Source organism: Diadema antillarum, unplaced genomic scaffold (genome assembly GCF_040938485.1).
Source record: "Diadema antillarum isolate AM-2024a unplaced genomic scaffold, OU_Dant_1.0 seq00002478_RagTag, whole genome shotgun sequence".
NCBI lineage: Eukaryota > Metazoa > Echinodermata > Echinoidea > Diadematoida > Diadematidae > Diadema > Diadema antillarum.
The window spans coordinates 55,205-70,169 of record NW_027273083.1 but is presented as its reverse complement, the minus strand read 5'-3'; the positions used below and the strand labels follow the sequence as shown (position 1 = coordinate 70,169).

Sequence of the window (14,965 nt, the reverse complement as noted above, 5' to 3'; positions counted from 1 at the left end):
TAACAAGTACTTTGGGCAACCTCACTCGCCAATGCTCACTGCCCTAAAAAAGAAAACAAATGCAAACATTACAATGAAAAACATTATATATACTGTAGTATATGTAGAATTGATGATTTGGCTTAAACATACTAGTTTACGATTGCATCACTTCACTCTCACAGCTCTAAATCAAGTTGTACATACATTTGTCTCTACATACAAAATGAGGCAAATAGGTTTTCCATGTACAATATAATGACAAGACAGTTCCTACCTCATGGGCATTGACATAAATTGCATGAAACATGCTGGGCATAGTAGCCTTTCTCATCATAAATAAAGATGAAATATCAATAGCTCCTTATAACTCATAAGATTCTATCAAATAAAATTCATCTCTGAAAATTAAAAACATTTCATGCTAGTGATCAAAGGAAGGTTGAGGGAACAAAGGATATCTACAGATATTGGGACAAAAAGAAAAAGAGAAAGGATTTAAAATAAAATGACCGCAACTTGCCCAAATTGGAAGTGGAAATTGAGTTATAATTCTGGTAATCACTTAACAAATACACATTAATGACTTTACAAAATGAAATTCTCAGGGTAGTCCAGCACAAATCAAAGAGGTTACCCAGTATGTGCATACCAATACTCCATTAACTCCAGCACAGCATCGTAATACCCAACATCAAAATACAGTTTTCACTTCCTTGTTCATTCTCATAGGAGAAGCTATCACCACTTGATGTACAGTGTAGTCATCATAAAGTTGTAGTGCTGTGGATACACATACATATTTTTCTGGGGGGGGGGGGGGTTGTCGACAAGCAATGGTTGCTGATTTAGAAGGGAAAAAATAATATAAGGGCAATGCAATCATATTTCATCCTCCATCGAAGAATCTCACTTGAAAATGACTCATACAATGCCACTAAGAAAGTTGGTAGCATTCTACAGTGTCTTCAAAGCTGTAATCACTATCAAGTTACATGCATATCACACTGTCAAACAGAGACACGAGCACAAAGCACTCGTTCATACAATGTCTTCTGGTCTATCACTACAATGTTATCTTTTGAGGCATACTTTCAGTTCAACAAATGCCACAGCAGTGCTAGAGGTGGAAAGATGAAGTGGCGGTCGGCAGATTTTAGATGGACTGTAACTAGTGGACATAAAATCCACTAACCTACATACTCACAGACTACTTTGAATTTTGCAAGCAGTTTCTACTCAGCAATTCAACAAGACAGTGATGCACAAATACTTGTGAGACTGGTGTATTGAATAATTGTTCTGCGTGTGTGTGTGTAGTGTATGGAACGACAGAGTGCCCACCAATTGATTTCACAATGATATCTAGTGCTAAGCCTGAGACTTTGTGGTTCACTACTCCTATAGCAACAATTAGTACATTGACAACTTTGTCCAGCGTAGCTTCTCCAGGACAGATCTCACTTTATATAAGAAAGCTGAACAGTTTTCTTTGGGATAGCATACAACAACCTGGTTCTGTTATCATCTCATCTGACCACAGTCAAATTTTCAGCCATTTCATAATCTTTCTCACTCTTGGGAAGGAGAGAGAAAGCAGATTCATCCATTTATTTATGGCCTTTGAGAAGCCAAATTCCTACATATTGCAAGCACATGACCGAGGCGCATCACCATTTCTGTGCTAGGGATTTTTGGACAGTGAGTAGAACACACTGCCGTTTTCTGTGCCAATCAGCACTAAAAGCACGTGAATGGTTAAACAAAAATCCAATCAAAGCTCTTGCAATGAGTCTGTACTCATTAATGTGTCACAAACTACTGACAGTAAATTCTTCATCTGATTTATATACCAGTTGAGTATGTGTGAGGCAAGTAGATAATGCAAAAGTACTAAAGAAAATGGGGGTAAAGATTTTCACTTCTTGTCGCAAGAAAAAGTGGCTGTTTCATAGCTTTGAAAAACACTACAGTGAGGCTGCTTGGTTCTCCACTAAATGTGGCAGTAAGTTATATAGCTGACTACAACGACCACCACAAAAAAAAAAAAGCCACTACATTCACGAGAAAAGGAGCGTTCAATGTTGATATAACATGGTACACTACCAACAGTCACAGACAGGAGCGGAACATAGGAGACGCAATGCCACCAGAAGCTTGGATAACACAACTTGCCGTACTGTTCACACACTTTCGTCGCATCGTAAAAGGAACACTGACTATATACAGTACAGCGCACTGCTGCAGACAACATGGAGTATAGACTGAGACGATTAACGCAGCCAGTGCCATTTCTTTCCGACATCTGTTTACCGAGTCTGCTGGATGTCAGAGACACGTGTGTCTTTCTCCTCGCGCTCACAAAATCGATACAAAACGCACACTTACAAAGGAAGGCAACATTCATTTTCACCTGTATTCACCTAGTACAATATTTGTTTCGATTCATGAGACATATACACAGGTACATATATCCATATCATATATCACCGATGACAAGTTCAGAGATGGCACATTATAGATACATCTAGCTTTTTTTTTTATAACTTTTAATTTTTTTCCAGCTTATTATTTTTTTCTCTCTTCTCCGCGAGGTTTTAACAGCTGTGTGTTTCTCTAGCTGATATCTATAGTAGCCTTGAGCGCTTGTGTGACGGTGATCCTTCCCCAGTTGGCCCGCAATTACCACTGGAGCGCTTGCGGCTGTCCGGGTGGCTGACGAGGTCCTCCGGGAAGAGGTCGTGGTTGGAGGAGTGGCGGCGCCTTGAGTGGTGTGTAGATGGCGATTGTGACACACCAATGTTGGCCATTGCACCATTGAGACCTGTACAAGCAGAGAGCAGGGGAAAAAGGTTAAGTTTCTTACTGTATGTGCTGCAACTGTCTACGACTTTCTCATAGTTGTCATGCAACATGTCAGCCATACATCAACACTTCTGCTGCTATCTAGATGATGTATACCAGTACACAAACACAACAGAAGTCTTCAGGTTGTATTTGAGCATTGTTTCATTCGCTTCGCATTTTATACACAAAAACTGACTGCCTCCAAGACGAAGTATGTATCTGTAGCACCCAACACCTTGTATGCAATAAGTTAAGTTAGACTTGCATTTTCATAACGACCATCAAAATGATATACTATTGCACCAAGTGTTGACAAAAGTCTTGAAATAGTCCACATGCTGAACTAACCTTGTAGCGCTAATGCCTCTCTGAAGGGCTGGAGGTCGTCAGCAGGTTCCACTACCCGTGGGACCTCGCGAGGTGGGGAGATAGTGCGGGGGGGGAGGAGCGCTCCGAGGGGCTGCGGGGCACGTTGTGGGCTGATCGCATGCGTGCTGACGGAGCTGCCTTGCCACAAAGGAACGCCAGTAGGGTCCTCCCGTCGGATGTGCCGCCTCCGCTTCTTGACCCAGGCGACGATGTCTCTGGTGCGTCGCTGATGCCCAATGTTGATGCCCAGGTCTAAGCTACCTTTATGTGCATCTAGACTATCTGTAAGTCACAATACAAAATCGCAACAAAGAGATCAATCCAAAGATACAGATCTGTTGACAATTACAATATTTGGAGAATAATACTGTAAAAGTGGAAATTTTCGCGGTGTGTTGAAAGTTTTGCGCATTTCGCGCAACCAGAAACTAGCGCGGAAAATAAAAGCACGCGAATATTTTTGCTTGCCATATGTTCCTGTGCGTGATGTCTTGATTCCGCGGAATTAAAAACATGCAAAACTCTTCTTATCCGGCCAAGCGCGAAAAATTAGTCGCGCGAAAATATCCACTTTTACAGTACCACCTTTTAACAATTTTCAGATGCAGAAGTCTGCATTATCCACACACTTTGTAGTTTTCTTAAAGTACAAATAGCTGCTTCAAGTCAGCTTCAAATACAAGATTTTTTCCCCTTTGAAAAAACAAAGACAAAGTTCTTGTGTTTATTTTCTTCTTTTTTTCATATTTCTTTTTTAGGCACATGTGTGCACAGATTCTCCATTGACTGTGCAAAAAGCCACAATCATTTGCTTCCCTCTTCATGATACACCAAATTTGGCACTAACTGTAGACATAGATGATACTATGATGTACTCGTGAACTGACGAAGCATTCAAGCATGTTGTACAAGCATACACACACAAACACACACACACACACACATTTGTACAAATGAACACACAAAATGTCATTACTCACCTTTGTACAATTGTGTGACTGATTCCGCAGCATTCTTAAAGACCAGCCAGACGGGCAAGTGGATATTGCTTTGTGACAGACGCTCTGTGACATCGAGACAATACAGAGAAAAAAACAGGTAAAACATAAAAGAAACTTGTGGAAGACACCATCATGTTTGACATGGGTTGTGTCCCATGTCACATATAGTCATTGGACTTCTGTTGCAGTGTCGACGTTGACATTTGCAGGAAAGTCAGTACATCAGCCATACAGTGAGTTGTACAGTGTACTGTGTTGGACAGGAAGGAAGGCGCCAAGAGAGAAAAAAACGAAACAAAACTTTTTTTTTCTCAATTTCTGGTCAAAAGTATAAAATCTGACAGAGAAGGAGACAAATATAACTTTTTGATGGTCATGCAAGCAGCCTAATTAAACTTTAACTATCTTAAATGTGACCTTTGGCAATCGAATGGCTGGCCGAAACTCCTTGTTAGCTCTAACAATTCATTTTTGCAAATCAGGGCAGGGGAGGTACATGCTGTACCATTATCATCATGAGTCTGCTCAACATCATACAGTGTATACATGTACTAAAATTGTACGACATACAGCATGCTGTGTTTGTACACAACCAATGAAAGACTAAGGGTGGTATTCTGAAATCCTTCCTAGGAAGAAATTTCTTCCTAAGTCAGGATTTTTTCCTAAGTGGTATTCTGAAAATCTTCCTTAGTTTCTTCCTAAGTCTGTTCCTAAGTTTTTTCCTAAACTTAGGAAGAAACTTAGGAAGGGGGTGGGAGTATGCAAATTTCTGACTTACGAAGAAGTTGGTATTCAAGAATGCACTTAGGAAAGAAATTTAATGTAGGAAGATATTTAGGAAAGCTCCACCCCTGTCCTAAGTATGTTGTTAAGAATAGCAAGCTGCAGACATCATGATAGGTGCGCTTATCATTCACTGCGCGCACATGAACTTTGATGCGCGAAATGAGCGTGAGAAAGGGGACATGAAGCGCACACGTGTATTTGACCCTACGTCATAGTACTATGCGATTGTCATTGGTTGGTTCCTTATGATACGGCATTTCGTGTTGGCTTAAAGGTACATGGTCCCGGTGTTTTAGTCAAATGCATGTACGCGGGCGCACAGCGCAAGTTTCCTATAGAGACCTATGCTATCGACTCCTCTTTGGCGCTTACGCTGTGGCCCACTTCTCCGAGTCCGAAGGAGTCCGATCCACTGTAGTCAGTGGTCCGATCACAGTTCGGCTCATGATTCGGCTGAGGGGGATGGCAGCTTTAGCAAACTTCTTTTGCGATGTCATAATAAGAAGCACATATGCACGCACCCTGGCATTACTACAGACTGCGTGATGCGCAGAGAAGACAACGAAGGCAACGTTACTTAGCAACACCTACGCCCTTTACTCTTGATGACAGCTCAACTTCGGCAATCTTCATATCAATGCTAACGGTGATCGACAGTATCATCAACAGCGCCCTCAACACTACCGGGACTATACACCTTTAAGAAAGGACGTGGGCGGGGATAAGGATGGCCTAATTTGCATTAAGAAGTGCCTCTAGAGGAAGAAATTTCAGAATACCAATTCTGTCTTTTCTAGGCACTTCTTAAGTTTCTGACTTAAAGCTGTAGGAAGAAACTTAGGAAGAAACTTAGGAAGATTTTCAGAATACCACCCGAAGTCCAACCTTTCACATGAATCAGTGAATCTGATAAAAGATTATTCAGCAATCCTAGAAAGATTTAGTCAACAGGTGCAGTGGGCCTTAGAATTCTTAACGCTGTCTATTTTAGGCTACCTCCTTTTCCAATTGATTCATTGTACTCATTGAATATGCTAAACACTGATCCAGTATTCAAAAGCATTCTATCCTAAATGCATTGTACACCATTGTAAATGTACATTGTACATCATGTGTGCATCTGCAACTTGTCACTTTTATAAAATTTGAAATTCAAACCATATCTACATGGACATGTAGATGAAGTAATGAAGAGCAGCTGTGAAAATGTGAATTGAGGTGGAAGTTTACCAGCAATATGTAGACATTTACTATACAAAAGGTATTTCCTGATAGCATATATCTTTATGTCTCAATAATACAGCAAATGGGAACAAATTTCCCCATTAAAAATGTGCAAACACACAGATGACTCCCATAATAAAGAAACCCTCAGAACAGGCAGTTTTCTTCTGTTAATATCAAAATTTCGCTATAGCTAAATGCTAGAGTATAAACAATAATCTAGTAACCAGAATTTTTTATTTATTCTAATGAACAAGAGTTTTATTTTTACCGTGTTGGTTATCAAAGGAGTGCACTGTACTGAGGCAAAGGATAACAAAACAATTAATATATCAGTCAACCTTGCAGAAGACGAATAATCTCCAACATGTACTGTAAGTCGAAGGTCTTTGCAAGTCCTCTTCTCTTTATATTCTTTGGATTTTAATCCCTCATAAAGTCAAATTTTCTCGAAGTCGAAGCTACAATGTTGTATTTCTTTCACTCCAAATAGATTCAACTTAGGCAAGGTTGACAGCACATTACATTAATACATGTGATACTTAGTACATAAAACAGAATGTGACTGGGTTAATGTACACTGCTATGCAATGTAGCCTTCTAGGTGTTTCTTGGGAATGCAATTGTATATAACATGTACATGGTGTACATGAAGAGCAGGAAACGACAAGAAGACAGTCGAGGAAAAAAGCTCCCTTAACTGCCCCTTTACTCTGAGTACTGTTCATTGCAGACAGTTCTGGCCTCAACCACTGTACACCAAATATAATGAAACTCTTCCAAGTAGCAAACTTCCATTCATGAACTTTTTGCACCAATGCAGGCCATTACAATGCATTCTGCACAGTTCTTTACTTGTCTAGATCCAGGAAGTATGACAAAACTACACTGCAGTATTCATCTGCATGACTGGAATCTCGAAAATTTTTCCTTTCTTGTGGACAACTAATTCAAACATGTTTTCCAACCATGCACTTAAAGACCCAAAAAGATTTATTGTCTCTACCTGTACTATCAACATACAGTGTAGCACTCTTCAAGACATAGTGTAAGCTACAGTACATTGTACAATAATTGTACATACTGATCATCTCATAACTGACAATTACAAGGTACATTTGTACAACTTGTACAGTGTAAATCAGCAACATACATGTACATTGTACACACACAAATAAATGTCATACTCCAACACAGTAAGGCAGTTTGGTGTGTGATAGTAATTTGACCTGTTAAGACTACCCCTCCCCCCCCCCCCCAAAAAAAAAAAAGAAGAAGAGGGAAACACAACAAAAACAGAAAAATGTTGCATGACCTTACAGTGTCTTCAGATAAGGCAATCTACAAATCATGTACATGGTATACACTTGTACACGTAATGAACCTTCATACATGTACAACATTTGTAGGCTTCCTGCTATCCCCCGTTCAGACTTGGTGGGGGTTTCATCATCCAGTTTTGATCCTGGTCTGTCCTCAATAATGGGGCTAGCCTGTAGCTTACGCACACATGCACAACGAACTACAGTACGTAAGTGGAGGGATATTAGTGGAGGAGAGGCACAAGGAAGTCTTGTACTGCAACAATTGACTTGACCTACAAGTACATGTATAGTCAGACTTGACAAGAAATATGATTTCATATATTCCATGATTTCATTTATAAGCTATATGATTGAAAAAAAAAAGAAATTTAGTGTAAGCTTTGAATTCTTATGATCATTGTTGAGTGATATGAGTTATGAAGGTATTTTGTGAGGTGTTTTTTGTCTTCTTTGATGATTGAGTCAAACAATGAATCAAGTAAAACAATGACGTGTTTACTCTGTGCATTTTTATACTCTGATCTCATTTTTTTTTTTTTTTTGGGGGGGGTATTGTACAATGTAACCATTTTGTTTATTGTGAATGTAGGGCAAGAGGAAGGAAATAAAAAGAAAATATCATTTACAACAACACAAAAATGGCAATCCCCTATCCCATCCCCCATTAAAAATGCCAAAACTATTCGTTCTAATTGATATTATACAACGTCCAAGTAAATCCTTGTAATTTGATTGGAGGATTGTTGGTGACGTGATATTCAATAAGTACTCCATTCAACGCGCCGTGCAATTTTGGTTCTATTTTTGCGTGCAACTTGGTTCGATTTTTTCGTTCTATTCCATGGTTCGAGAAATTGTACGGTACTGCATGTACTGTGTGTGTTGCATATTGAGGATCACATGCAGCTATAGAGCAGTGTACGAGTGCAGTACATGCATGCGCGTATGTAGGCCTATGTAGTGCTAGTGTACGTGTATGAGCGCTAGCTGTGACCTGTATCTACACTGATTGCACAAGCCAGAAAGAGAATCGCAGTGGATCCACATGTAAGTATGGCTATATTTTTCATACTACAAGTATGTATAGACTTCTAGGCCTACGGTCTGTACTTAGACCTACATGTACCCAACAATCCTCCAACCAAATGAAGATCTACTAGGACGTTGTATAAAACAAATAGTGTATGGTCTTTACTCATGCAATAATAATAATAATAATAGCTGGTTTTTTATATAGCGCATTTGATTTCACACACTTCAGGGTTTCAATGCGCTTTACAGACTATTATTATTCCGGTCACTGGATACATTATTTCCAACCAGCACTAACAGTGCTCATTCTCCACTCCCTAGGGAGCATTCCAGCCAGTCGCAGCCATTTTACAGGCGCGCACATGCTGATCAACCAACATAAGCTTTCTCATCCTACCGTGTACCCATTTATACTCCTGGGTGGAGAGCAGCAATGTGGATAAAGTGCCTTGCTGAAGGGCAAACGTGTCGGGCTTGGCATGGGCTCGAACCCACGAACCATACCACGCTCATGTCGTTCACAGACGAGCGCTCTTATCCACTCAGCCACGACACCTCCACAAGATTTCGCACTCGGTGAAAGATGAGGCGCACTATTCAACTCGGCTTCGCCTCGTTGAATAGAGCGCCTCTATCTTTCACCTCGTGCGAAATCTCGTACAATTGCACTCGTGACCATTCACTATTTGTATGCTACTGGATAGCCACATCTGTGTGTGTGTGTGTGTGTGTGTGTGTATGTATGTAACTTGATCACACATTTTTTACCTGATCTTTTTTTTTCAGATTCACATGTATGAACTCCAGAATTTTCTGCACTGTAAGTTGTCATTTTCACTTCCAGTCTTGTCAGATCCTAACTTAAAGGGTTAAATATAGATCTGTAGGCCATGAATATTTACAAGTTGCAAGATGGACTTGGACATGCATTGGTAAGAAGCAAATGAGTATATGAATATACAATTGTAACAACGACCGAAGTCCATGGAAGACCATTTCGAGTAAACTAAAAAAAAAATTATATCTTTTTTATTTGTCCAATAATATTCTATTTAACTGTGATGGGAAGGTAACATTAAATCAAAACATATATCATTATGACAATTAACATTTACATCAATTGTGGAGAGGCCATTTTGTGTAGTGGACTTGGGTCGTTCTTTGATTCATATGGACTTCAGTACTCGTACTCAGTCGCCACGTCTGCACTCAAGCATTGCCGCGCCGCCGCGCCTGGCGACACTCACGCCAGTAATCACTCGCATTTCAGCATTCGCATGGGTCGTTTGACATCGCATTTAAATCTATGATTTTAGATATGATGCCTCAAACCAATTTTGCTCAAATTTCGTGAGTAACTAGGAAACTTGTGAAGCTTTATGGACATAATCAAGCGAATTGCCGCAGTCCTTTCATTTTCGCGTTGCATTGCAAAAAAGCGTGGAGACTCCTTATAAGGGGTGCCCCGGGGGTTACTTATAAGGGGGACGGGGTTACTTACTTTGTATAAGGGGGACGGGTTACTTATAAGGAGGGGCCCCCCCTTGTGAGTGGGTTTCCAGAACTGACTTGGGTCGTTCTTTGATTCATAATACATGATATTCTGCTATAGAGATGAGAGAAGGATGAGAGAGGCCTAGGGCGCTATTACATGTATGAATGTAAGAATGACCCAAGTCCTTCATTCTTACATTAATATAAGATTTAACTCATTCATTTCAGGGTAATTAGGATTTATCATTTATACACAAGGGCTATTCCACAGGTTGGTGGACATGAGCTTAAAAATTCAAATTCAATATTTTTCTGTGTTATTTTCATTTTTAGTCCTTCATTCATGATATTTTCAGGAACCAAAAATAAAAAGTTAATTTTCATATGTTTACTTTGGGAAAAAATGGTTGAAAGTTGTGACTTCCATTCTGTACCAAAATACAAGAAAAATAGTGAAAAATGGAATATGGCATATTACCATTTTATTATTGCAACATCATACCAGTTTATTCATTTCCGAATTTCAGAAGACTCAAATTACCTAAAATACACAACAGCTTTTTAACTAAATTTGTGGAACTCGTTCAAAAATAAATATTGTAACCCACTTAGGCGATGTAACGTGAGTAACCAAAAAAACTGACTTTGTTTTCTGAGAGAAAAATTCTTCACATTAAATTGGTGGGATTTGAAATTCTCTTCCTTCAAACAAACTTTGACAAGGTGATGACTATCAAAATCACAACAAAATACTAATCTTTATAAAAATGATGAAGAAAAACTGTAACGTGAGTAACCTTGTAACGTGAGTAACCATTTTGTAACGTGAGTAACCATTTTGTAACGTGAGTAACCAGCAAAAATTATGAATTTAGGTAACATTTACTGTGGGATGGCAAATTTTAAGTCACGTGGTAAGCTTTGAAGTTATTTTTGGTTAATTAAAAGTGAAATGAGAGTACCCCTCTCTGATGTGACTCTTTCCTCATCAAAAATAAACAAATAAATAAATAAATATGAGCTTGGTACATGGCATTGTCAATTTTGGAAATGTATGCTCTTTTCTACAAGGTGTTCCCAGACGTCAAAGTGGGAAAGTATAAGTAAAATTTAGTTAACTTTGTCTCAATCATGTCCAACTTTCAAACAAAATTCCCCACAGTGTTTGTTTTTAAGATACGTAAATATCACAAGAACTTCATCATGGAAATTAGCGCTCTTCTCAAAGTAACATCACCGTGTCCCATTCTGCACGAGCTCCCAGAGATCTAGAGATTCTTGTGTACATAGTGAACCTACACGTAAGTGAGCATGCTGGATGAATGAGTGCAATTTGTGCAAGGATAGTGGAGATTCATAAGAATCATGAACTCTGACAGTGCGGGTACTCCCAGCAGTATTGGAACTTTTTAGACACATCCCATGGCCAGTGACTAGTGGACAGGATATGTATATTTGTGAAACATCAAATGTGGGGTAAAGTAAGGATCAGAAAAGCTAATATGTGTGATGCTAAGTACTACATTTGTTGCTGCAGTTAAGGGCATGAAGGGTGTACTGTAACAGTGGCAGTCCTGTCACAAGCTGAGATGAAGGCTAGAAATTTTCTTCATATTAGTATCATAAATGAAGCCACACAGCCCATTCCAGGAATCACAAGCATAAATCGCATCTATTTTTTTAAAAGCTGAGGAGATCTAAAAATTCCTGATTTCTGCGGATGCAGCAAGTCAAGTTTAACCAGAGTCGGAGGAGGCACAAGAGAACCCATCTATCTATTAGAGATTGGTATACAGTGGAGTAAGACAGAAGAATGTATCCTGGAGAAGTATCATTACTGTTGGCCAAGTTTGTAACTACATATCAAGTATATTGTACACTGTATCTGTAATGGAGCAAGTTGGGATGTATTGGAAATGGCCCAACCCTTGTAATCTTTTACATGAAATAAAAGATGTTAAATGAAAAAAAACTACTGTAGATGCACCAGCTATCAATATTGACAATAATTGTGGATACTTTAACTTTCAATACAAACACATCAGCTGGATAGTATAGTCAAAATGCAGGTTAAATGACATGGACAAAAAGGAGAGCTCAATGTGAACATTTGATATGGATTTTGAGTCTATGTCTAGGGTCTATTGTATAGCCAATCTGAAGAGTATTTAATTATGTTTGTCTATTTTTTAATACTTATTGCTGTTCTTTTATAATTGATGCTGAGGCAAGAAATTAAATTGAATGCATTTGTTTTCGAGTTTTTTTCAATTGCATAGCCCATGCCAGATCTCATACAGTATACAGTAGTACATGTAAATACATAAATAGCATACTGTCCAATTTAGTAAAAGAGAAAAGGAAACCTACTCAGAATGTTGTCTTTAAACATAAACTGGTCTCTGATATCCTACACACATTATTTCTGAAAAAGAAACTTGAATGCTACACACATTATTTATTTTTTTGTGACGTTTATATTGAGGACCATACATGGACAAAATGTAACGTGAGTAACCGTAACGTGAGTAACCACCTTATCTGCACCCCAAGAAAAAAACATGCGTTCGTTATTTTTCATACTATATACAAAGTTTGTCTCCCTACTGTACTTCTTTGAAATGGATATAATTAACTTTCATAAAGGCTTGGTATGAGGACACTTTTCACTTTTGTCGACTTTTCATTTTATGCATGTCCAAATCGTGTAACGTGAGTAACCGACACATTTTAAAGATTTGCCAGGAGCATATCGAAATTTCTCAAGTTTTGTTTTTATACAAAGGATAGTCAGACTGTATACTTTGTTGTGATAAAAAGTTGTTTGGTTCATATCTATAATAAGGGAGTTACAGCTCCAGGAATGAGTGAAGGTTTCTCCAAGTGTAACATGAGTAACCGTGGAATAGCCCACAAGATGAGTCCTTGCATAAGCTACAATTTCCCATGTCAAACTGAATTTGGCCAAAAATTGGACCTGGGTCGTTCTTATATATTCTACCTAGTAGCTGTAGAACTCTTAGACAGAAAAATCCGTCTGTCCGGAGGACTCTTTTATATTTTGCCATTAACGCTGTCCTCCGTAGACAGACGGAAGGTTGTAGTACCCATTGCTGTGTGGATGTTCTTAACCACTGTCTCTATGGAAAATTGGGTGAGGTACCTCACCCTTCTCGATTGCGTCTAATTCACGGCCCTAGGTCGGCAAATTTAAGCTTGAATAGTTAAATCAACTATTCAAGAATAGACTACACTCACCAGATTAATGAATAATCCAATATTTTAGTAGAATTTTCAACGTAAAACACAGCCTGTCGCGTCGTCACGTTCTAACTGCAGAAACACACACTGTGAATCTCTTAGCCAATCACATGCGAGGTAGCTTCTACGTGTTTGTTTTACTAAAACACGTACCTCGCATGTGATTGGCTTTCAATGGCTTACAGATTAAAAATGGCGACTTACTGCTTGCGAACGGCGATGTTGCGATATCGATAAAATTTCTGCATTATAACCGAGTAACTGTGAGTATTTCAATTGCACAATGTGAGAAATTAACCCCAAATATTGCTGCATAATGTGTCATGTCATGTCAAACTTTTTTGAATGTAAAATAGCTGCCTGAAATTTGGTTAATCGTAACGTTTGATCTGTGCGCTACTGCCACACAGGAGCTGGCATCATAGACTTCGGTCTGTATACGGAGGGGATCCGTGAAGCCAGACGTAGTCTCCGCGGAACATTCCCCGACGGACAGATACAGACCGATCTTTCGGTCAATAGAACTCTATACCATACAGCATAATTTGAGAATTTTCAGACGGTATTTAATTTGCTTTTACCTTGATTACATTCATGATTCGACAAAATTAATAATGTACTATTAACAAATTGGGTATAGTTGGGTGTCCAATAGTATACATCAACGACCCAATGAAGAATGAAGAACCACTCATGCTTGAATGTTCATTAATTTATTTGCGCGCAATGGCAATGATTGAGGGTGTCGGTTTCAATGTCGACGTGTTGGACACCTACCATACTGCTGGTTCATTTCATGACATAGCAGTGACCTTGCATTCTAAATGCTAGTATGAGTATGACCCTTTTTTTTTGGGGGGGGGGGGACCTGAAAACAGGCGTTCTCTTGAGGAAAACTGCCTTGAACCAGCATGTGCAAAGTTATAACTAAAGAAAAAAGTATGACCATCATTGAACCATACACCCTCGCTCGACGCGACAGTTAAATTCATTTCATTTGTTTTCATACATTGTACATACGAACACAGACCTGTTATTGAAAATGCAAAGGTTTCTACATCCATATTTACCAGTTGTCCATTACACACCTTTATATAATGTAGTTACAGCACTCGCACAGTTCTGAAAGGAATACCATAGTTTTTCCGTCGCAAATTGTTTCTCTTGCGGAAGGCGTTCATCCAAATTTGGTTCGAGTTCCCTGTCCAATTCTTCCAGACATTGTGCCTCCCAGCTGCTACTTGAATTCCATATCTCGCTGCCAGATTCGTCCCCGCGATCGCGGCCTTCATTCATGATGCAAAAAAAAGTGTTCTTACCAGATCATGCGAGAACTTAACAAGAGTAGATTCCACGGCAAATGAAAGTAAAAATGAATGATTTGTGGGTATAACCTCTCCCTCGTTTTACTCGGAAATGCATTCGATCGACTGGTCTCATACGTTTCAAAACTGCATAGACTTTACGCATGCATGCAGTGCACGTAAAACGGCACACACAACGCATCACCAACAAGACGAACACTTTGTACGGACTGCGCCTGTACTGCCTGTACACACTCGTACTCCTGTGTGGCGTACACATCGGCGAGAGGCGTTCGATTGTATACATTTCGCGAGAGGAACATAGTGAAAAATTAGTAAC

General features: G+C 39.2%; 1 protein-coding gene across 1 annotated transcript; it reads right to left on the bottom strand.

Annotated features, from left to right (window-relative positions):
• Positions 1 to 1,311: 1,311 nt before the first annotated feature.
• LOC139714855 (HUWE1-associated protein modifying stress responses-like) lies at positions 1,312 to 14,836 on the bottom strand. Its single transcript, XM_071626501.1, is given in 6 exon segments — positions 1,312 to 2,803; positions 3,175 to 3,265; positions 3,268 to 3,357; positions 3,359 to 3,477; positions 4,176 to 4,259; positions 14,410 to 14,836. Coding segments are annotated over 6 exon segments (789 nt in total). The 5' UTR covers positions 14,618 to 14,836; the 3' UTR covers positions 1,312 to 2,606.
• Between the last annotated feature and the right edge of the window lie 129 nt (positions 14,837 to 14,965).